We start from the raw sequence: 23,899 nt of genomic DNA on the forward strand, positions 1-23,899 counted from the left end.
TCTTCTAACTGGGCCAATTCGACCAAGTGTGGCAAATTTTGTGGCTCTATAAGCTGCCTGAGTCTCTGAAAAAAAATATTTCCTTTTAATGGCGAACAAAGGGTCATCACGGCAACAGACAGAGACATGTGGACATGGGCCGTGAAATAAGTATTACAAAAGGTCTTGAAATTACAATGACCAACCTTCTTATATATCCTGTGGTTGTCCTACGTCTCTGACCGTTCTTGGGGGTAATTTAGTTAGCTTTGTGTAGCGATCGCAAATGGTACTCAGTGACAGCCAACGAACACTTTTAATTTTTCATTGATAACAAATCTTAATTCTATAATATATTTGCAGAAGACTGCGTCATCTACTCCGGCACCAGAAAAGAAATTATCACAGATCAAGGCAACAACAAAGGGTCAAAGCAAAGTGCCTCAAGCTGCTGGAATTCTACTGGAAAATAGATTTACGCCACTCTCCGAGACTCCTGAACCCGGGAAAGTTGGAACACCCAGCTCGAAAGAGAGGTACGATGCTAATGCATGTGCTAACAGGCTACAGAGAAAGCGACCCACTGGGGCCCGCACTCTGATAGTGGGCGACATTGCTGTGAATGGGATAAAACACTTTTGTAGCAACAATACCAAAGTATGTTGTTTTAATAAAGCAACTGTGTCTGATATCACAGCTAGTATCCTGAGCATTGCTGCTCAGCATCCAACAGCCACTACTCTGATAATACACACAGGAGCACTCGATATTGCGAAGCAAAAATCAGAGCTTTTAAAGCAAGACTTCACTGAACTGATAAACAAAGTCAGTACTTTAAATACTGAGGTGTTTTTCAGTGGACCCATACCCGTGCCCAGACTGGGGGATGAAAGTTTCAGCAGAGTGATGATGCTCAACAAATGGCTCAAAGCTACATGCGCTGGACAATCGATGTACTTCATTGACAATTTCAACATATTTTCAGGGCGCAGGCATCTCTTTAAAAACGATGGCCTTCACCTAAATAAGTCAGGAGTGCGGTTACTAAGCAGCAGCATGTTTTATCTCTTGAGGCACAGACAGTCTGCTTATCTCGAGGAAAGGAGGCAAGCTGTCCCAAACCATCTGATAAACCTTGAGGCTGGTGAGCACGCAGGATCGTCTCCTCCAAAAATGGAGCCTACAATCGCTGAAGGAGAAGTGACTAAGCCAGCCCTGCCAGGCTGTGACCAACCCTCTGCTGAGGCTCCACTGCCTCAACGGGAGGAGACCCTGGTAGCAGGTGATCGACCTCCTTCAGACGAGACCCAAGAAGCGGCTCCATCAGCTCAACAGGAGGAGAACCACCTGACCGTGCAATCCTCTGCTGACGAGGCCCCATCCAGCCTCAAATCCTCACACTCCAAGACGCCAGTCAGTCAGGCTAAGGCCTCATCAAGGCCTAAATCCCCACAGTCCCGGAAGCCACCCCGCCGACGACTTAGTTTGGATGGAATAATGAGTCAACCTGGTCTGGACTCCATGGATCTAAATAGCAAGGTTAACCAGTCTCTTGATCTCAAGTTCATGTCTTCGCTTCCACCCTGTACCTGTCACACCCGACAGGTGCCAGGGGAAGATGGCAACAAACCAACCAGCCTCCCCTGGAATTCTCTCGGGCAAAGCCAAAGCACTACAACTCTGGAACTACACGGTATTATCCTTCTATGGAGGAAGCCATGTTTGCAACACCAATATGATATGCACCGGGTCCAGGCTGTGACAACATTACACACACTGTTCTGTCCCAGCAAAAGCCGGGGCCCTATGGAGTACAGTCTGTATGCTCAACAATCCCAGTGGTGATAAACAACACAAAAAGGGCTATATTGGTGAGAAATAAAAAACGTTCAATCAACTCTGCCAACCTGTTAAGCATAGTATGTCATTCCCAAAACTCACCAGTGAATCCAGTCTGGCATCTCCAATTGGCTCTGCTAAATATAAGATCTTTAGCTGGCAAATCTTTCTTAATTAATGATTTTATCAGCAAACATAACCTTGACATGATGTTCCTAACAGAAACTTGGTTAGATAAAGATAAGAGCTCGACAGTTCTGATTGAGGCAACCCCCACAAACTTCAATTTCTTTAGTGCGCCAAGAACCCATAAGAAAGGAGGTGGGGTTGCCAGTCTGATCAGGGACAGTTTCCAATGCACAAATATTTCATGTGGTCAGTTTGATTCCTTTGAATATATTGTCATTCAGCTAAAAAGCCCTTGCAGAGCTGCCTTGGTAACACTTTACAGACCACCAAAGTATAACACAATGTTTTTTGATGAGTTTACCAAAATGCTGTCTTCTGTCTGCATGGACTTTGATTGTGTTGTTCTAGTGGGTGACTTTAACATTCATGTTGATAATCCTGAAGAAGGATGTGCTATAGAGCTTTTAAATATTTTGGATACATTTGGTTTATCTCAGCATGTCACAGTTCCAACACATAACAGAGGGCACATACTGGATTTAATAATATCCAAAGGTCCTAACATCTCTGAGGTCACAGTGAATGATGTTGCTCTGTCTGATCACTACTGCATTATGTTTAAAATGACCACCCCTGTCCATCCTCTGAAAAGGGAAACAGAGGTGATTAGGAAGCGTTACATAAGTGATAACACTTGTGCGTTATTCACACAGGCCTATGCCTCACCATTAACCCCTACAATAGCTCCAGTGGAAGAACTTGTAAATAGTTTCAGTTCCAGTGTGATGACTGTAATTGACACTATTGCCCCGATTAAGACAAAATCTTTGTCAAGAAAGAAGAGGTCACCCTGGAGAAATGCCATACTAGCTATAAAACAAAAGCAAGTTTGTAGACGAGTAGAACGCAGATGGCGAAAAAACAAACTCCTAGTTTTTTATGATATCTACAAAGACAGTCTTCGCAAATACAACCAGGAACTGAAAAATGCTAGACAGTCATATTTTTCAGAGATCATTAGTAGAAACACTAACAATACCCGCACACTATTTTCTGTTGTTGACAAACTGACAAACCCACAAGCATCAATACCTCAGGAATTGGCATCTGAGGTGTCCTGTAATAATTTCGCAGCATTCTTTACACACAAAGTACTAAAGATTAGACAGACTGTGTGCAACTCCAGATTAACAAATGTTACACTAAATGCCTCCCAAAATGTCCCCCACGTCAATCTTAGACAGTTTAGCCTCTTGGACTATGCCACTTTAACAGAAATTGTGTCGAAATTAAAGCCCACAACCTGCTACCTTGACATCCTTCCTTCAAACTTTTTCAAAACTGTTTTTCATTGCATAGACCCAGACATACTTCAGATTATAAATACTTCTCTCCAAACAGGAGAGTTTCCTCAGACTTTAAAAACTGCAGTAATAAAACCTCTCCTAAAAAAACCTAATCTGGATGCCTCAACCATTAGTAATTACAGGCCAATATCAAATCTGACATTCCTGGGGAAAATTATCGAAAGGGTTGTATTCGAACAGATCCAGAATTATATGATGCAAAACAATCTTTTTAACTCATTTCAGTCTGGATTTCGACCACAACACAGCACCGAGACTGTGCTTATCAAAGTCCTAAATGATATTCGTCGGAATACCGATGCAGGCAAATCATCTGTTCTGCTACTATTGGATCTCAGCGTCGCATTTGACACGGTTGATCACAACATACTACTCAGCAGATTGGAACAGTGGGTAGGGCTTACTGACACTATTCTTCAGTGGTTCACATCCTATTTACATGATAGAGATTTCTTTGTGTCAATCGGAAACCATCAGTCAGAACGAACCAAATTCACGTGTGGAGTCCCTCAAGGGTCAATTCTTGGATCACTCTTATTTAACATCTATATGCTTCCGTTAGCTCAGATAATGGAACAGTATGACATCTCCTATCACGCCTATGCAGATGACACACAACTGTACATTTCTGTGTCCCCACATGATTATAGTCCCTTAGTCACCCTGAGCAAATGCATTCATCAAATCAATGAATGGATGTGCCAGAATTTTTCTCCAGTTAAATGTGCAGACAGAGGTGATCATTTTTGGGCCAAAAAAGGAAAGGTCAAAGATAAGCAGCCAACTTAGCACAATGTCACTTACAGCTACAAATCAAGTCAGAAACCTTGGCGTAATTATTGACTCAGACCTAAAATTTGATAGCCATTTAAAGTCCGTCACTAAATCCACTTATTACCACCTAAAAAATATAACCAGAATTAAGGGGCTTCTGACTCAACAAGACATGGAAAAACTTATGCATGCATTCATTTTCAGCAGATTGGACTATTGCAACGGTATATTTACAGGTCTTGATAAAAAATCAGTCAGGAAGTTGCAGCTGGTACAGAATGCTGCAGCCAGAGTCCTCACAAATACAAGGAAGCTGGACCACATTACACCAGTTTTGAAATCGCTACACTGGCTTCCAGTAAGTCAAAGGATAGACTATAAAATACTACTGCTCGTCTACAAAACACTTAATGGCCTTGGACCAAAATACATGCTTGACTTGTTAGAGTCCTATGAGACATCTAGACCCCTAAGGTCGTCTGGAACCGGTCTTCTGCATGTTCCAAGAACAAGAACCAAGCAGGGTGAGGCAGCATTTAGTTATTATCCTCCTCACCTCTGGAACAAGTTACCCGAACGTCTGAAGTATGCTCAAACTGTTAGCTCTTTTAAATCAGGGCTAAAAACGCTTTTGTTTAGCACTGCATATCTATAACTGTCTATATATTTCAATCTACCTGCTTTCTATTCCTCTTGTTTTTATCTCCATTGCTGATTTCAATTATTATTAGTAGTAGTAGTTTTTGTTTTATTTTTATTTTATTTATTTATTTTTATTCTGTGATTAAATGCGATCTTTTGTCTTCGTTTCTACGTTGTGTTGATTTAAATGTGATTTTTATGATCTTCATGTGATGTAAAGCACTTTGAATTGCCTTGTGTTGAATTGTGCTATATAAATAAATTTGCCTTGCCTTGCCTACACTTCCACCTTACTAAAGTTGTTTTACAGAAACCGTAACAGTGGCAGTTAGATACCATTGTAATTCTTTTCAGGTCATTCATTGACAGACAGAAGCAGTACGGCACAACGTTACGCTAAAAAATTAAGTTAACGCTAAAAAACTAAGTTAAAAATATAGAAATGGCTTACCTCTTTGTCCTCTGAAAGACCATGCCAACCCAACAAAATGTTTACTGCATATGAAATGTGAATGGATTCACCGAGCTGGTGTTAAAGTCCATGCATGTTGGTTCAGTCTTCACATTTTTTCCTCCCGAGTTTCTGGTTTCCGGAAACGTATGAAGAAAACATTCTTCATGTATCGTAATGTCTAGAGTCGTTTCTACAAGTTCCAAAAAAGCAATGCGTGATCAGCATGTTCGTTTTTGAAAGATTACCGGCGAAAAGTAGCACAAATTACGTTCTTTCTATGCGAGGGCGGGTCTATAATGTCCCACTTTGGCTTTCATTCCGCTTTACGATGCGACGTCACGGTCTAAAAATAGCATGGGTGCGGTACGCCATTTGTCTTTACACATTGATTCAGAAACCCTACTTGGGTGTAGCAGTGAACTCTCTCTCTGTTGCCCTAATCACTGGCGCACACACGCAGCCTCACATTACTCACGAGCAAGGACCCAAACGGGACTGCTCATAGTTTTAGACAAAAATCGATGATCAAATTACGTAGTTGGCCAGTAATTTATAAATCAATTTTAATCGATTAGTTGATGTAGCCTTACTTCATAACAGTTGAAATTTCATATTGTAACATGAAAATTGTAATGTTTTAACTCAGTCAATTTCATACCATTATATATTATATACTGTATATCACATTGAAAAATTGATATTCAATTACATTTATGTTGTCAAAATGTGAAACTCACCACTTATTTTTTTTCGTGACGTATCTGAAAAACTCCTTATTCAAAGAGCTCATATCTTCTATTTCATTGGTTTTGTAATTCACAGATTCTAATTCACTGCCATTGGACATCTATTGCCGTCAAGTGAGTTAAGTCCTGCTTTTCTCCTCTCACACCCCATTCTGATCCTCAGCCACAATCACTCCCCATCCCTGCCTGCCTCTTTTCTCCTCTCTCCTCCCCCTGAGCAACAAAAAGACACATGAGAGCGACGTGTGCGTGAGGGGGGAGAGTGAACAAGCGAGCGAGAAGCCACAACAGCTTGAGGAGCCGCTGACGCGCTCCAGTTTCCCTTGACAGGAGGAGGAACATTTTACTTGACGGTGCGCAACACTCCAAAGGACTACCTCTACCTGCGAGAACCCTGTTAAAGCTCATCTCGAAGCTGGATTGTCCTTTTTTTTTAATCCACCAGATTGAAGTGAACAAAAAGTGGAAGTTTTCAAGTTGTGAGACTTTCCCTGCTCAACTATAAAAGCATCCACGCTGATTGGAGGCAGGACTGAACAGGTTAGTGTGAAGGAGAAAAACTGGCTTCATCACATGCAAAGCAAAGCACGCTTGTTGGATGTGAGTCAGAACAGAGGCAGCACCAGAAGAAAATTGAGGACAAATATTTAGTACATGTCTGACTTGACGTGTGTGTTTGTGTGCTGTAGTTACAAACGCTAATTAGATTAACTATAGGCTTTGCCAAATTTTTATTAGAAATACTAAAAGTTGTTTTTTGTCAGGTTGCCGTTTCTATTCGGGTTCTAAATATTTTTCCCTAAGAACAGTAAATGCCTCAAGACTTTAGAATGTTTCATTGAACTCTTGTTAATCCAACTCATAATAAGTATAAATCCACTATATAAAATGACTTATGTTTCAATGTCATTGATGGCAATAGATGTCTTATCCATTTGGACTGGGCCAGCTGCCAGCCCCTCCCAGTCTAAATGGATTCGACGTCTACAGCCGTCTATGGCAGCTAATGAGTTCAATTAGAACAACTAGAAAATAGTTCCACATTATCTTGTGTTTTATGATTCCACAAGAAGTACATTAAGCAATTTGGAGTTATTTTCAAGGTTCTTTACATTTTGAATAGTTAGATGACAAAGCATTTAATTTTTTTGTTCCTCCATATATTTTATGGATTTTTTAAAAAAGTACACTTTTGAAATATTCTCACATATTAAAAAAGTTTATAAATCTCAAAAGAAAAACATTTTGGCAATGGCAGAAAATGAGTTAACGTCTGTTTTTAACAACGTTTATAGTAAACATGGAGAAAAGGATAATGAACAAATGTGTACTAAAGTAGTTAAATTCATCAAGCAAACAATATCGTAATTTGTTGACTTAGCTTTTTTTTTGTGTTTTTTTTGTTTTTGTTTTTATTTCTGCTTGATTATATTACATTAGATTTTTTTTCATTCGAGGCACGATGATTTAATTAATTTTGCTTGCATTCTTATCTCTAATTCAAATGGGTTTGACATCTATCATTGTCGATAACAACCAATGAGTTAATTGCTTTATCTATGCACCATATATTTGTGTTGTGTGGTGATTTATCACACCCCTCATTTAAGAAGTATCAGCACTGGAGAGTGTTTTTCATAGTATAAAGCTAAAATTGACAATAGTGACGACAAACATCTTATTGCAATACATAATTTATTTTCATTTTAGTGATAAATATCGTCATATCGCCCAGCACTAGTTCGAACTCAAAAGTCAAGTTTGCCCATAAACTGGAATAACCAATTGAGTAGAATTGTTGAAAGGCACAGTCAACATCTCCTATAAATGACCTATTTGCGTAACACAGTTGCCCCTAATATTTTTATGTGATATACACTGCTGGCCAAAAGTATTGGCACCCCTGCAATTCTGTCAGGTAATGGTCAATTTCTTCCAGAAAATTATTGCAATTATGAATGCTTTTGTAGTAATATCTTCATTTTTTCTGCTTGCAATGAAAAACACAAAAGAGAATGGGGGGGGTGGGGGGTTTAAATCATCATCATTTTACACAAAACTCCAAAAATGTGCCAGACAAAAGTATTGGCACCCTCAACCTAATACTTGGTAGCACAACCTTTAGACAAAATAACTGGGAACAACCACTTCCGGTATCCATCAATGAGTTTCTTACAATGCTCTGCTGGAATTTTAGACCATTCTTCTTTGCCCAACTGCTCCAGGTCTCTGAGATTTGAAGGGTGCCTTCTTCAAACTGCCATTTTCAGGTGTTCAGGTGTTCTATGGGTTTCAGGTGTGGACTCGTTGCTGGTCACTTTAGAAGTCTCCAGTGCTTTCTCTCAAACCATTTTCTAGTCATTTTTGACGTGTGTTTTGGGTCATTGTCCTGCTGGAAAACCCATGACCTCTGAGGGAGACCCAGCTTTCTCACACTGGGCCCAACATTATGCTGCAAAATTTGTTGGTAGTCTTCAGACTTCATAATGCCATGCACAAAGTCAAGCAGTCCAGTGCCAGAGGAAGCAACGCAATCCCAAAATATGAGGGAACCTCCACCATGTTTGACTGCGGGGACCGTGTTCTTTTCTTTGAAGGCCTCGTTTTTTCCCCCCTGTAAACTCTATGTTGATGCCTTTTCCCAAGAAGCAATTCTTTTGTCTAATCTGACCAGAATATTCTTCCAAAACGTTTTTGGCTTTCTCAGGTAAGTTTTGGCTAACACCAGCCTGCCTTTTTTATATCTCTGGATCAGAAGCTGGGTCTTCCTGGGTATCCTATCATAGAGTCCCTTTTTATTCAGATGCCGACGGATAGTACGGGTTGACACTGTTGTACCCTCTGACTGCAGGACGGCTTGAACTTGTTTGGATGTTAGTCGAGGTTCTTTATCCACCATCCGCACAACATTTTCTGGAAATCTCTTGTCAGTTTTTCTTTTTCGTCCATATCTAGGGACGTTAGCCACAGTGCCATTGGCTTTACACTTATTGATGACACTGCGCACGGTAGACAAAGGAACATTCAGGTCTGTAGAAATGGACTTGAAGCCTTGAGATTGCCCATGCTTCCTCACAATTTTGCTTCTTAAGTCCTCAGACATTTTTTGGATCTTATATCTTTTCTCCATGCTCAATGGGGGTACACACAAGGACACAGGATAGAGGTTGAGTCAACTTTAATCCATTTTAATTGGCTGCAAGTGTGATTTAGTTATTGCCACCACCTGTTATGTGCCACAGGTAAGTAACAAGTGCTGTTAATTACACAAATTAGATATGCATCACATGATTTTCAAAGGTTGCCAATACTTTTATCCGGCCCATTTTTAGAAGTTTTGTGTAAAACGACAATGATTTAAAATTTTTTCCCCATTCTCTTTTGTGTTTTTCATTACAAGCAAAATAAATGAAGATATTACTACCAAAGCATTTGTAATTGCAATCATTTTCTGGGAGAAATTGAGCATTATCTGATAGAGTTGCAGGGGTGCCAATACTTTTGGCCAGCAGTGCATAATGTATTGCAGTTAAAATTAAATGGGTTAAGGGCGCATCCATTTTGTGATGTCAGATATACATAGACAGTGATCGACTCGAGCATTGTCAATGGGTATTAATGACATCACAACTTAATCAGTCATCACAAGTTGATCAATGATACTCACATTTGATTCCGTAAAGTAGTACTGGTATTAATAAAATAAAATTTCCAGGAAATAATGGCTTTTGTTGGCATTTTTTTCCACTATTACAGATCAGAAAAATAAACGTGCATGACAGAATTCATTAGACAATATTCTTTCAGCTGGTATGCACATGATAAAGATTTTGTTTGTCCCTTTTAAAAATCTGTGATACCAAAGATAAACTAGGATGGAGTGAGGGTTCAAGTACTTCTGTTTCACATTACAGACATCTCATGCAAATTTGATAATAATTCCTTTATTCGTCCTTGAGTTACCTTGAACACAGACACACATAGATAACAGACGAATACCGTAATTTTTGCACTATAAGCCTCTACTTTTTATGTCCACTCATTTCGAATCCTGAGTCTTATTGTCCAGTGAGGCTTATTTGTTGATTTTTTTTTTTTTTTTTTTTTTTGGGGGGGGGGGGGGGGTTAATAGGTAACACTTTATTTGACAGCGGCGTCATAAGACTGTCTTAATGCCGGCAGATTTTTTCACTAACTCAATTTATGTCCAGTTCGGCTCTTTTACATCCAGACAAAAGTGAGATTATTCGTCGGATGACACTATATGCATATGACTATATGCTCATGACAGTTTCATGTCATATAATTATTATCGTCTTATGACAGTCTTATTTCACCGCTGTCAAATAAAGTGTTATCGGTTAATATCTTTTAGTCCAAATTTCCCATAACACAGTGAGGACAGCTGCGGCTTATAGTCCGGTGTGGTTTATCTATGAACAAATGCAGTTTTCGTGTCACATTTGGTGGATGGCGGCTCATACAGTGGGGCAAATAAGTATTTAGTCAACCACTAATTGCGCAAGTTATCTCACTTGAAAATATTAGAGAGGCCTGTAATTGTCAACATGGTTAAACCTCAACCATGAGAGACAGAATGTGGGGGGGGAAAAAACAAACTGAAAATCACATTGTTTGATTTTTAAAGAATGTATTTGCAATTCATGGTGGAAAATAAGTATTTGGTCAGTACCAAAAGTTCATCTCAATACTTTGTTATGTACCCTTTGTTGGCAATAACGGAGGCCAAACGTTTTCTGTAACTCTTCACAAGCTATTCAGACACTGTTGTTGGTATTTTGGCCCATTCCTCCATGTAGATCTCCTCTAGAGCAGTGATGTTTTGGGGCTGTCGTTAGGCAACACGGACTTTCAACTCCCTCCGCAGATTTTCTATGGGGTTGAGACCTGGACACTGGCTAGGCCACTCCAGGACCTTGAAATGCTTCTTACGAAGCCACTCCTTTGTTGCCGTGGCTGTGTGTTTGGGATCATTGTCATGCTGAAAGACCCAGCCACGTCTAATCTTCAATGCCCTTGCTGATGGAAGGAGATTTTCACTCAAAATCTCTCGATAAATGGCCCCATTCATTCTTTCCTTTACACAGATCAGTCGTCCAGGTCCCTTTGCAGAAAAACAGCCCCAAAGCATGATGTTTCCACCCCCATGCTTCACAGTGGGTATGGTACAATTTGGTTTTCTTTCTCCTCCAAACAAGAGAACCTGTGTTTCTACCAAAAAGTTCGATTTTGGTTTCATCTGACCATAACACATTCTCCCAGTCCTCTTCTGGATCATCCAAATGCTCTCTAGCGAACCGCAGACGGGCCTGGACGTGTACTTTCTTCAGCAGGGGGACACATCTGGCAGTGCAGGATTTGAGTCCCTGGCTGTGCATTGTGTTACTGATAGTAGCCTTTGTTACTGTGGTCCCAGCTCTCTGTAGGTCATTCACTAGGTCCCCCCATGTGGTTCTGGGGTTTTTGCTCCCCGTTCTTGTTATCATTTTGACGCCACGGGGTGAGGAGGGTGTTGAACGTCTGTGTTGCCCAATGACAGCCCCAAAACATCACTGCTCTAGAGGAGATCTGCATGGAGGAATGGGCCAAAATACCAGCAACAGTGTGTGAAAAGCTTGTTAAGAATTACAGAAAACGTTTGGCCTCCGTTATCACCAACAAAGGATACATAACAAAGTATAGAAATGAACTTGTGGTATAGACCAAATACTTATTTTCCACCATGATTTGCAAATAAATTCTTTAAAAATCAATGTGATTTTCAGTTTTTTTCCCACATTCTGACTCTCATGGTTGAGGTTTACCCATGTTGACAATGACAGACCTCTCTAATATTTTCAAGTGGGAGAACTTGCACAATTAGTGGTTGACTAAATAGTAGTTAGTTGCGCCTTAAAGTCAGAAAATTACGGTACGTAACATCCACCTTCCATTGCTTTAAGATACTGGTGGAGGTAAAAATACTTCAATAATTCAAGAAGAATACAGCGATCGAATGGATTGGACGTCTATCAGCGTCAATGGCATTACATGAGTTAATTCTGGATAGCGGACTCCTAATCCCATCCTATCATTTGTTCTGAATGACACGGGAGCCCAAACAAATGGGATGTAACACCGTCCGCTCTCATCCAGGGGCTGCCAGGATTGTGCAAGGTCGGCCTAAGCAGCACTGATGGCTTCTTGGCGTGGGCTCCGCCATCAGAGGAGACGCTCACCCGGGAGCTCCCGCGCACTGTGACCACGAGGCGTTCCAAGATGACGCGCCGGCACGGACGGACCAGCCTCCGCGCGTCATCCGGTAAGAGAGAGTCGGCGTCAGCATATTGCCGTGGTGATTGTTTGACAGCCTTCCTGATGATCGGGAGCTGTTTTTCTGTTTTTCTGCCGGCCGCCGCTGAGAGCCGTCATTTGTCACCGTGTGTTTGCTGTGACAACACTGGCTCATGTTGGATGGCTTTTTCATACTGTGTTGCTTTCACCTGCCAGCTGGTGAAAGCTCAGCTCGCGGCGGGTCATTGTAACCTGAAAGTAACTTTTACGGGGATGAATTAGGGTTTATTTGAAAGAGTACATGAAAGGAGGAGGATGCTGAAAGGTTTGGGGAAGTTTTTCATGGGGAGACTGCTTAAGAAGAACTGCGGCTGTCGTTAAGTCTTGCAGTCTTGCACCCTCAATTCATTTGGCGGCGATATTTATTTTCATTCCTTATTCAGGAAAATTGGTTCAAATAGCTCATACTCATTAGTACGGATTGTCCTATTTACAATTTATCCAAAATTCTATCTTTTTATCAGTAGTTAAAATATCTCACAACTAATCCATGAAAATCTCAAAATGTTTGATTTGATGCAGTTTCCTAAAACATACTTTTGAATTTAAAGAAAAAAACATTTTAAAAGTTTTTATTTATGTACAAAAAAAAGGAAAGGACAGGAAATGTACCCCAACATGATACACATTTGTTAAGTAGTAAACAATTTGAAACTATGTTTTGTTACTTAGCTGTGCAAAAATAGACAGAATCAGAAAATATCTCCACATTGTTCCACTTTCTTCCTCTAGCTTGCTGAAAACAAAAAATAAAGTAGGTAGACAGAGAAAAACTATAAATATATGAAATATTTTCTAGTTGTCATTTAACAAATTTAAAATTGGTAGATTTTGTGATACAACAAGTGAGCAAGTGTAATAGTAGTTTTTTGGGGGGGGGAATCTTAAAGTGCATATGACCCCAGAAAGCATTTTTATTTCATTATACATGCGGTATTTTATTCTACTGAATAAAATGGACCGCTTGGATGTGTGTGGAAGCCATCGATATATTTATTCAACTTTTTGAATCCCGCGCCATGAAAATGAGTGACTTCTGGTTAGTCTAGGGTTGAGGAAGAAGGAGGATGTAACGTCAGAGAATGAGATCATCTTCACTGCATTGTATGCAGAAGGACTGCGGATTAATTTGTTTAATTCGTTTTTCGCGTCACGCCAGCCCAATGTGCTGCAGGCTCTTGTTGCTACACCAGGAAGAGCGGTGTGAGCCTTTTTGGGTTTCTAAAAGATCCTGTTCTCCGCGAAGAATGGGCAAAACAAATCCGACGATGAAGGGACCATTGGACGGATGAAGAAGCGAATAAACTACGTGTTTTATAGTATGTCAAGTACTACGATCATGGCACACGTTTTAATAAGGAGGTGGCTTGTATTTTGTGGGTGACAATGCTTGCCGTTGGCCAGTGAAGTAGGGTGTGCTTGCATTCATCAGCCGGTGACCATGATGTGTGACAAGCCGCCGTCGTCACCCAGTGAAGCAGGGCTTGTTTGCATTCATCAGCCGGCGACCGTGTCATGTGACAAGCCGCCCGATGTAGGCCGGTTTGTCCGCCGAGAAAGTGCCATTTTCCGCATTCACTCCCCTGCTGCGTCCTCGGTGACCCGTGGGACTGCTTGCCGCAGCAGGAGAATGACGAGCTGTAATAGTCAGCTGAAAGTTGCTCGCCACCTGAGGGTGGCCGATCGGTGAAGGCAATCACCCCCGCCGCCTTGTGTGACATGAGTCAGTGTAGTTTTGTGTGATTTTTCGTGTTCGAAAGACAAGGAAGAGACTTGGAAGAGCCGCTCGGTTCAGGTTTGCATGTAGCCTAGCTCTCATGCCTCCTTTTTTGTTAACGCTCTTACCTCCGTGTCCGAATCCGGCAGGGAAATGACAAGAGTCATTTCCTTGACTAACTCCGGCGGCGTAAAATACCGTTCGGGAGGTTTGAGATGTCTGAAGTTTTGATCATTATGCAGTAATTTAGCCCTGTCGTACTGAATAAATGCATTTTTAATATTTCATATTGCTTTTAGCACAAGACTGTTATTTGTCAAGATTATACAATTTATATAGCAATCAGGGAAAAAATTACTTGGATACAAAGAATATCCTGTAACAATATTCAAGTAGAGAGATAGAAACAATGCTGACATTTTGTGTTGTCCATGCAGTCTGCTTGTAGTCATCAGCGTCTTGTTTATTGTCTCTGTCACCTTTTTCTCGTTCTGAATCTTCCTCCTCCTCCAAATACGACTCAAACATACAGTATATGGCTGTATGTCACATATTTCCTCTGATTTGACAATATCGTTTGAAAAATCCACACTTGAACCAGAATCGCTGATGCCAAATCCACTGAAATCACTCATTCTCTGATGTCATCACCAAGATGGAGCAGCTAAACAGCAGATTTAAAGACTCATTTCTCGTCATCTGCGATATGCCTAATTGTTTTATATATTTAATTTTAATTCCAATAATAAAACTACTTGAGAATTTTTTTGTCATGCCATATGCACTTTAATTTTTACAAGCAATTTAAAATTGGAATGATGTGGAAATCTGTGAAAAGAAATCAAATAAAGTGGATTAATGCGGAATCATGAAGTCTGGAATGAAGCTGAGTGACATGCATAAATGTGGAGTGAAGCGGAATTCTGTAGTATGTATTGAATGATACTATTAATGTGAAAGCATGCGGAATGATGTGGAATTTTGTCAAATGAAATCGAATGAGCTGGATTAATTTGAATGATGTCAAATTGTATGATTTGCATGAATGCTGAATAATAGAGAATTCTGTTGAAAAAAGTTGATGTGGAATGATGAGGATTAATACAAAATAATGTGGAATTCTGTCTAATGAAATCGACTGAGCCGGATTAATTTTGAATTATGTCAAATTATATACAGTGGGGCAAATAAGTATTTAGTCAACCACCAATTGTGCAAGTTCTCCTACTTGAAAAGACTAGAGAGGCCTGTAATTGTCAACATGGGTAAACCTCAACCATGAGAGACAGAATGTGGGAAAAAAAACAGAAAATCACATTGTTTGGTTTTTAAAGAATTTATTTCCAAATTAGAGTGGAAATTAAGTATTTGGTCACCTACAAAAAAAGCAAGATTTCTGGCTGTCAAAGAGGTCTAACTTCTTCTAAAGAGGTCTAACGAGGCTCCACTCGTAACCTGTATTAATGGCACCTGTTTTAACTCATTGTCGGTATAAAAGACACCTGTCCACAACTTCAGTCAGTCACACTCCAAACTCCACTATGGCCAAGACCAAAGAGCTGTCGAAGGACACCAGAGACAAAATTGTAGACCTGCACCAGGCTGGGAAGACTGAATCTGCAATAGGTAAAACGCTTGGTGTAAAGAAATCAACTGTGGGAGCAATTATTAGAAAATGGAAGACATACAAGACCACTGATAATCTCCCACGATCTGGGGCTCCATGCAAGATCTCACCCCGTGGCGTCAAAATGATAACAAGAACGGTGAGCAAAAATCCCAGACCCACACGGGGGGACCTATTGAATGACCTACAGAGAGCTGCGACCACAGTAACAAAGGCTACTATCAGTAACACAATGCGTCGCCAGGGACTCAAATCCTGCACTGCCAGACGTGTCCCCCTGCTGAAGCCAGTACACGTCCGGGCCCATCTGCGGTTCGCTAGAGAGCATTTGGCTGATCCAGAAGAGGACTGGGAGAATGTGTTGTGGTCAGATGAAACCAAAATAGAACTTTTTGGTAGAAAACAGGTTCTCGTGTTTGGAGGAGAAAGAATACTGAATTGCATCCGAGCAACACCATACCCACTGTGAAGCATGGGGGTGGAAACATCATGCTTTGGAGTTGTTTTTCTGAAAAAGAACCAGGATGACTGATCTGTGTAAAGGAAAAATGAATGGGGCCATGTATCGAGAGATTTTGAGTGAAAATCTCCTTCCATCAGCAAGGGCATTGAAGATGAGACGTGGCTGGGTCTTTCAGCATGACAATGATCCCAAACACAGAGCCAGGGCAACAAAGGAGTGGCTTCGTAAGAAACATTTCAAGGTCCTGGAGTGGCCTAGTCAGTCTCCAGAGCTCAACCCCATAGGAAATCTGTGGAGGGAGTTGAAAGTCCGTGTTGCCCAACGAAATCCCCAAAACATCACTGCTCTAGAGGAGATCTGCATGGAGGAATGGGCCAAAGTACCAGCAACAATGTGTGAAAAGCTTGTGAAGAGTTACAGAAAACGTTTGGCCTCCGTTATTGCCAACAAATGGTACATAACAAAGTATTGAGATGAACTTTTGGTATTGACCAAATACTTATTTTCCACCATGATTTGCAAATAAATTCTTTAAAAATCAATGTGATTTTTTTTTTTTTTCCCACATTCTGTCTCTCATGGTTGAGGTTTACCCATGTTGACAATCACAGGCCTCTTTGATATTTTCAAGTGGGAGAACTTGCACAATTAGTGGTTGACAAATATTTTTTTGCCCCACTGTAATCTGAATGAATGCTGAATAATAGATAATTCTGTTGAAGAAAAAGTTGTAGAATGATGAGGATTAATACAAAATGTTGTGGAATTCTATGAAACGAAGCTGAATGACGTGCCAAAGTGTTGACTAGTGTGGAATTCCTTGGAATGAAGTTGAATGACATGGATTACTGTGGAATAATGCGGAATGGAGTGGAATTCTGCTGAATGAAATTGATTGTTGAGAATTAATGTGGAATTAAATCTAATGGCATGGAAGCATGAAGAATGATGTGGAACTCTGTGGAATGAAACCGGATGATTTGGATTCATCTGAAATGATGTGGGCTGATGCTGAATGATGTGCCTAAATGTGGAATGACATGGAATTCTGTGGAATACAGTTGAATACCGTAGTGGGGATTAATGTGGAATGGTATTTAATGAAGCAGAGTGGTGTTGGACTAATGTTGAGCAGTGTGGACTGATCGAGCTGCATAGCTTGTAGTATCCCATATATATATATATATATATATATATATATATATACTGTATATATATATATATATATATATACTGTATATATATATATATATATATATACTGTATATATATATATACTGTATATATATACATATATACAGTTGTGGTCAAAAGTTTACATACACTTGTGAAGAACATAATGTCATGGCTCTCTTGAGTTTCCAGTTATTTCTAGAACTCTGATTTTTCTCTGATAGAGTGATTGGAACAGATACTTTGTCACAAAAAACATTCATGAAGTTTGGTTCTTTTATGACTTTATTATGGGTGAACAGAAAAAAGTGATCAAATCTGCTGGGTCAAAAATATACATACAGCAGTGCTAATATTTGGTAACATGTCCCTTGGCCATTTTCACTTCAATTAGGCGCTTTTGGTAGCCATCCACAAGCTTCTGGCAAGCTTCTGGTTGAATCTTTGACCAGTCCTCTTGACAGTATTGGTGCAGTTCAGTTAAATTTGATGGCTTTCTGACATGGCCTTGTTTCTTCAGCATTGTCCACAAGTTCTCAATGGGGTTTAAGTCAGGACTTTGGGAAGGCCATTCGAAAACCTTAATTCTAGCCTGATTTAGCCATTCCATTACTACTTTTGATGTGTGTCTGGGGTCATTGTCCTGTTGGAACACCCAACTGCGCCCAAGACCCAATCTTTGGGCTGATGACGTTAGGTTATCTTGAAGAATTTGAAGGTAATCCTCCTCCTTCATTATCCCATTTACTCTCTGTAAAGCACCAGTTCCATTGGCAGCAAAACAGCTCCACAGCATAATACTACCACCACCGTGCTTGACGGGAGGCATGGTGTACTTGGGGTTAAAGGCCTCACCTTTTCTCCTCCAAACATATTGCTGGGCATTGTGGCCAAACAGCTCGATTTTTGTTTCGTCTGACCACAGAACTTTCCTCCAGAAGGTCTTATCTTTGTCCATGTGATCAGTAGCAAACTTCAGTCGAGCCTGAAGGTGCCGCTTTTGGAGCAAGGGCTTCCTTCTTGCACGGCAGCCTCTCAGTCCATGGAGATGCAAAACACGCTTGACTGTGGACAATGACACCTGTGTTCCAGCAGCTTCTAATTCTTGGCAGATCTGCTTTTTGGTGATTCTCGGTTGAATCTTCACCCTCCTGACCAGTTTTCTCTCAGCAGCAGGTGATAGCTTGCGTTTTCTTCCTGATCGTGGCTAGGGATGGGAATCGAAATCCGATTCCAATTCGGAACCGGTTCCGAGTGTTTCGAGGCCTCGACATCACAATAAAAAAGCCTTAACGATCCCTTTAACGATTCCTAAAGACTCGTATTGCGTCGTGACGTCTCTTGTTGCCCAGACGCATCAAACTAGCATGGCGCCAAGAACCACTCGCTCCAAAGTTTGACTACACTTCACCAGGAAAGAGTGTGAAAATGAAAGGTTACCACGGGTAAGCACGAGCATTGCAGCCATAAACATAACAATGACAGCACGTAGGTTCAAACGCTCGAAAGTGTGTCTTCACTTCACGAGGAAAAATTACAACAAAGCGACTTGCAGTCATTGCAAGGTGGAGATAATTGCATCGGGAGGGAATACGACTGCGCTGTCCTCACAGAGAGGCTAAGGCTCAGTCCTGGCTATACAGCTAGCTAAACTCCCAAATGACGATGCAGAAGACGTTGGTATAATTTGCTGACTTTATTCAACCATCACTTGAAGAGTGAAACTAAGCATAGAAATGAAACAAATCAATTTCGTCCCCAATAACAAACAGGTTTGCATCAACGTAAATCAGCGATGATTAGCTGCTAATAACAGTAATAACAAATGGTTGGCATTCGTTCGCTAGCATTAGCACATCGTTCAAACCACTACACAGCTGGATTTAAGTGTCCGATCGCGAGTGGAAACACAACAACAACAACACAAAAGATGATACATACAGGCGTTGCCTCTATAGATATTAACATTAACAAAGAACGTAAGCTCGTAGAAGTGTTTCCATCTCTCACTAACTCGCTCACTCGCTTGGATGCGGCATTTCTTCTTCGGGTGTAAGCGCGCTCTTCTTCACGTGAGCGCGTTCTTCTTCACGTGAGGAAGCGCAAGGGCGCCCCCACTTGAGCGTGTAAGCGCCACAAAAACTAAAAGGCATGCATTTCAATGTAATGGTAAATAATACACGTTAACCCAGCAGTCCCCAAACTGCGGCCCGCGGCCCAAATACGGCCCGCCTCCACATTTGGTCCGGTCATTTTGAAAAATTTTTTTTTCTCAATCGTGTCATTTATTTCCTGGCCTTTTTCTTGAAGAATTCAGAGAGGGTTTTTTGGTTATTATCTATTTAATTAATAGTGTTTTTATTATTAATTATTATTATTATTATTATTATTATATTATATTATTATTTTTATTTTATCTACTTTCATTCCGTGAAGAATCCAGAAAGGGTTATTTGATTGTGGCTTTCTGAAAAACAATAATTTTTTACATTTATGCACTTCTGCAATCGTCACACTTTTTCTGTGACAAACTGACCCCGGCCCCTCATCAGAGAAGGGAAAAGTTATGTGGCCCTCACAGGAAAAAGTTTGGGGACCCCTGCTTTAACACATGTTGCCAAAGGCAGAACAACAACCTATCTGCCAATATATACCAATATTTTTTATTTCTATTAGATAAATGTTTCAGTAAAATGTTACACATTCTTGTGTATTTGCCACTTATTGCCACAGTTAACATTGAGGCTTTGGGCCTCTTTTGATCTCGTTGTGAGTTTGTAAGGTTGTGACTTCTGATTAAACAAACTCGATGCCAATCAAAGCGTTTGTTCTTCTTTTTCCCCAAATTAGAATCGATAAGAGACTCGATAAAGAATCGAATCGTTAAGCAATATCGATAATGGAATTGGAATCGTAAAAATCCTATCAATTCCCATCCCTAATCGTGGCAGTGACAAAACAGCGCCATGCACTTTATACTTACAAACAATTGTTTGCACTGTTGCTCTCGGGACCTGCAGCTGCTTTGAAATGGCTCCAAGTGACTTTCCTGACTTGTTCAAGTCAATGATTCGCTTTTTCAGATCCATGTATGTATATTTTTGACCCAGCAGATTTGATCACTTTTTCTGTTAACCCATAATAAAGTCATAAAAGAACCAAACTTCATGAATGTTTTTTGTGACAAAGAAGTATCTGTTCCAATCACTCTATCAGAGAAAAATCAGAGTTGTAGAAATAACTGGAAACTCAAGAGAGCCATGACATTATGTTCTTCACAAGTGTATGTAAACTTTTGACCACAACTGTATGTATACAGTATGTATATTACAATCAGTGTTGGGAATAACGCCGTTAACGGCGTTATTTTTTCATTCACGGGGTAATCTAACTAATTATTTTTTCCGCTGTTACAGCGCCGTTACCGTTACTGACGGTCAAAAACGGTGCGTTACTTACATTGAATAAATTGAAGAAACTACCAGCCGTAGCGAGTCTGCTCTGTTTATTTATCATCCAAGACTTGGGGTGCGTTCAGGTTCATGGCAATGAAAATAGTAAACACACATAGCCTACCTATGCAAGACCGATGGAGTTGCCTTTTGATACGGTCATTAATGTGTAGGTCCTGCACCCATCCGCAGCAAAACTGTTCGTAGCTTTGTAGCGATTTGTAATTTCGGAATCGCTGATGAGTTTAGTAACATACACCAAACAATAAATACAGCAGAATGTCCATTTCGCGTAATTGTGGAAGCCCGTCGACATCTTTACTCCATTTGTCTTCGGCTTGCTCGTAAGGGTCAATATTGTTCACATCCTTAAGTTTGATCACATATCTGTTCTTCGCCTTAGTAACGAGTTTGTCTCTTTATCGAACTGGCAAGTTAATGATGAATGTCCCGTGAGCCAGACCTGCTTCCAATATGGGTGCGTTGTTGTCAAATCTCACGTGATCCCCCATTCTGTGACGTAAACGCTCAAGCCTAATAGCGCACGTACTTCAGAGCCTGTTGTTTATATGTGAATTGTCTCGCCCTATGTTTGTATATAGGTATTTGTATTTGTTGTTAATAAAGTTTTTTTAAACAAACTTCAGAGCCGGTGTTTTCACACACAAACCGGAACAGCGCGTGCGGCAAACACACACACGCAAAACAGATGCAGAGGGATATGATGGCAGAGCATTCAGAGGAAAATTTGTCCTTTACGAAGTGGAAATATAAACACTATTTCAAGTTGGTCGAAATTAAAGGAAAGTGTAAAGTGTAATTTATGTCCCGGGGCAAAGCTTTTGTCGACATCTGTGGTAAGCAATTCAAATCTGTTTATTTTTGTTGCACTTCAAGTGTAGGACAAATCTGTTGCTGGTGAGGTGCAATAAATATTACAAGGTTCTATAACCTGTCTGTTCTTCACTATTCAACTGACTCGAATACTGCTCAGAAAATTTCAAATTCTTTGACATACAACAACTTCTTTTTAAAGTAACGGAAATAGTTACTTTCCCTGGTAACTAGTTACTTTTACTATAGAGTAATTCAGTTACTAACTCAGTTATTTTTTGGAAGAAGTGGTGAGTAACTATAACTAATTACTTTTTTAAAGTAACGTGCCCAACACTGATTATAATATACATAATATAATGTACATTACATATACACTCTTTAACAGTTGGCGACCAGACTGTATGGATTTTTTGTAGAATAAACCCAATGAATCAATGATGGAGCACCCAGACTAAACTTTGAAGAAAGAAAATTAATTTTCAAATGCTACTTGAAGTAAAATGCAGTTCAAGTGTGAACGTGTCAAGTTACCAGCTGCAAAACAGTGTATACATTTTTTAGGACACCCTGTATATTAGGAAACCATAAAAATGTTTTTATAGTTCAACTTTTTTTTTTTTTTTAAATCATGGTAGAAAAAACTGTAATTCATCAAACTGTTATTTCCTGATACTCAGTTTTTCAAAGTTGGATGCTGTTACAAGACATTAAAACGTATTGAGTTTTACAGTCGTTTTGTTAAATGTAAAAAAAAAAAAAAAAAAAAAAAAAATTTTTTTTTTTTTTTTTTTTTTTTTTTTTTTTTTTTTTTTCTCCCACAGTGCAGTGGAGGGATAAGGCACACTTGAAGTGTTTTAATCTTAATGTGTTTTGACTGAGCAAAAATCACTGAAGTGTGGCTTTAACTTCACATGAAATCTGTTTTGACCGTGTTGCCTTCCTGAGCCTGACATGACCTTTTTCTTTCTCCCCCAAAGCTTTTTTCTTTTTTCGTGTCTCTCCCACACCTTCGTGTCCTTGTGTGGAATGTCGTTTGTATTTTTATGTGTCATTTGTCAGCATTTGGCAAAAGGCACCTGGCTGACTCAGTGACCCACTGACTCACATGTGCACGTGGTGTGTCACGCCTGGGAACATAGGCGAGGCCAGGTCGAGGCAATTGTTATTTTTTAGTGCCGGACGTCTATCTCCGTCAATGGCTTCCAGTGAGTTAAAAGAAAAAAATATCCAACATGATTTATTGCTGACCCCAAGTTACAGCTAAGTGACTTGTACTTATCACATACTGGCATCCCGCTGCCAAAGCTTTCACTTCCTGCTGTCAAAGGTCACAGGGGTCGACGACCCACTGAGGGTCAACTTTAGCCGCCCGGCCTGCCAGCATGAGGATGTGTGGTCTGCTTTGTTTTAAGTGGCGTGAAGCTTTACGAGACATTTGTTGCCATTAAGTGTCACTATTATGTTCGAAGCTTATAATTAAAACAACAAAATGAATTGGCATTATTACTGGGGATGTAAATCACCAATTTCACGATGAGACGATACTGTTTTTTTTCAATAATGATACGATAGTTGTTGATATGACACATTCTGCCATGATTAAATTTGAGCAATTTAATTCAATATTATGGACAAATTTAACATAATAAATTACACTACACCTAAGAAGTAAAAAACATATAAAGTAGGGAGCCCGATCTGATCACGTGATCAGAAATCAGGCCGATTACGCTATTTTTCAGAGGTTTGGAATCGGGTGAAAAGGAGTGTTTTTTTTGTTTTTTTAATTAAAGTAATACTGGACTGTCTCAGAAAATTAGAATACACAATATTCTAATTTTTTGAGACAGTCCTGTGTATATATACAGGACTGTCTCAGGAAATTAGAATACACAATATTCTAATTTCCTGACTGTCTCAGGAAATTAGAATATAAAAACTGAGTATCAGGAAATAACAGTTTGATGAATTACAGTTTTTTCTACCATGATTTAAAAAAAAAAAAAAAGTTGAACTATAAAAACATTTTTATGGTTTCCTAATATACAGGGTGTCCTAAAAAATGTATACACTGTTTTGCAGCTGGTAACTTGACACGTTCACACTTGAACTGCATTTTACTTCAAGTAGCATTTGAAAATTAATTTTCTTTCTTCAAAGTTTAGTCTGGGTGCTCCATCATTGATTCATTGGGTTTATTCTACAAAAAATCCATACAGTCTGGTCGCCAACTGTTAAAGAGTGTATATGTAATGTACATTATATTATGTATATTATAATCAGTGTTGGGCACGTTACTTTAAAAAAGTAATTAGTTATAGTTACTCACCACTTCTTCCAAAAAAT

At 39.8% G+C, this 23,899-nt stretch overlaps 1 protein-coding gene across 3 annotated transcripts in view; it reads left to right on the forward strand.

Moving 5' to 3' along the window:
- LOC130930416 (neurturin) overlaps positions 1-23,899 on the forward strand; it is a 92,981-nt gene that overhangs the window by 10,959 nt on the left and 58,123 nt on the right. For 2 of the 3 annotated variants that reach the window (XM_057858370.1, XM_057858369.1), the window contains exons 2-4: positions 6,007-6,283; positions 6,376-6,470; positions 12,087-12,252. In XM_057858370.1, coding sequence (XP_057714353.1) covers positions 12,210-12,252 — 43 coding nt within the window. In that variant the 5' untranslated portion in view covers positions 6,007-6,283; positions 6,376-6,470; positions 12,087-12,209. Of the gene's footprint in view, positions 1-342; positions 516-6,006; positions 6,284-6,375; positions 6,471-12,086; positions 12,253-23,899 lie in introns of all 3 variants that reach the window. The other variant, XM_057858368.1, reaches the window with a different exon arrangement.

This window comes from Corythoichthys intestinalis, chromosome 14 (genome assembly GCF_030265065.1).
Source record: "Corythoichthys intestinalis isolate RoL2023-P3 chromosome 14, ASM3026506v1, whole genome shotgun sequence".
Classification (NCBI taxonomy): Eukaryota; Metazoa; Chordata; class Actinopteri; order Syngnathiformes; family Syngnathidae; genus Corythoichthys; species Corythoichthys intestinalis.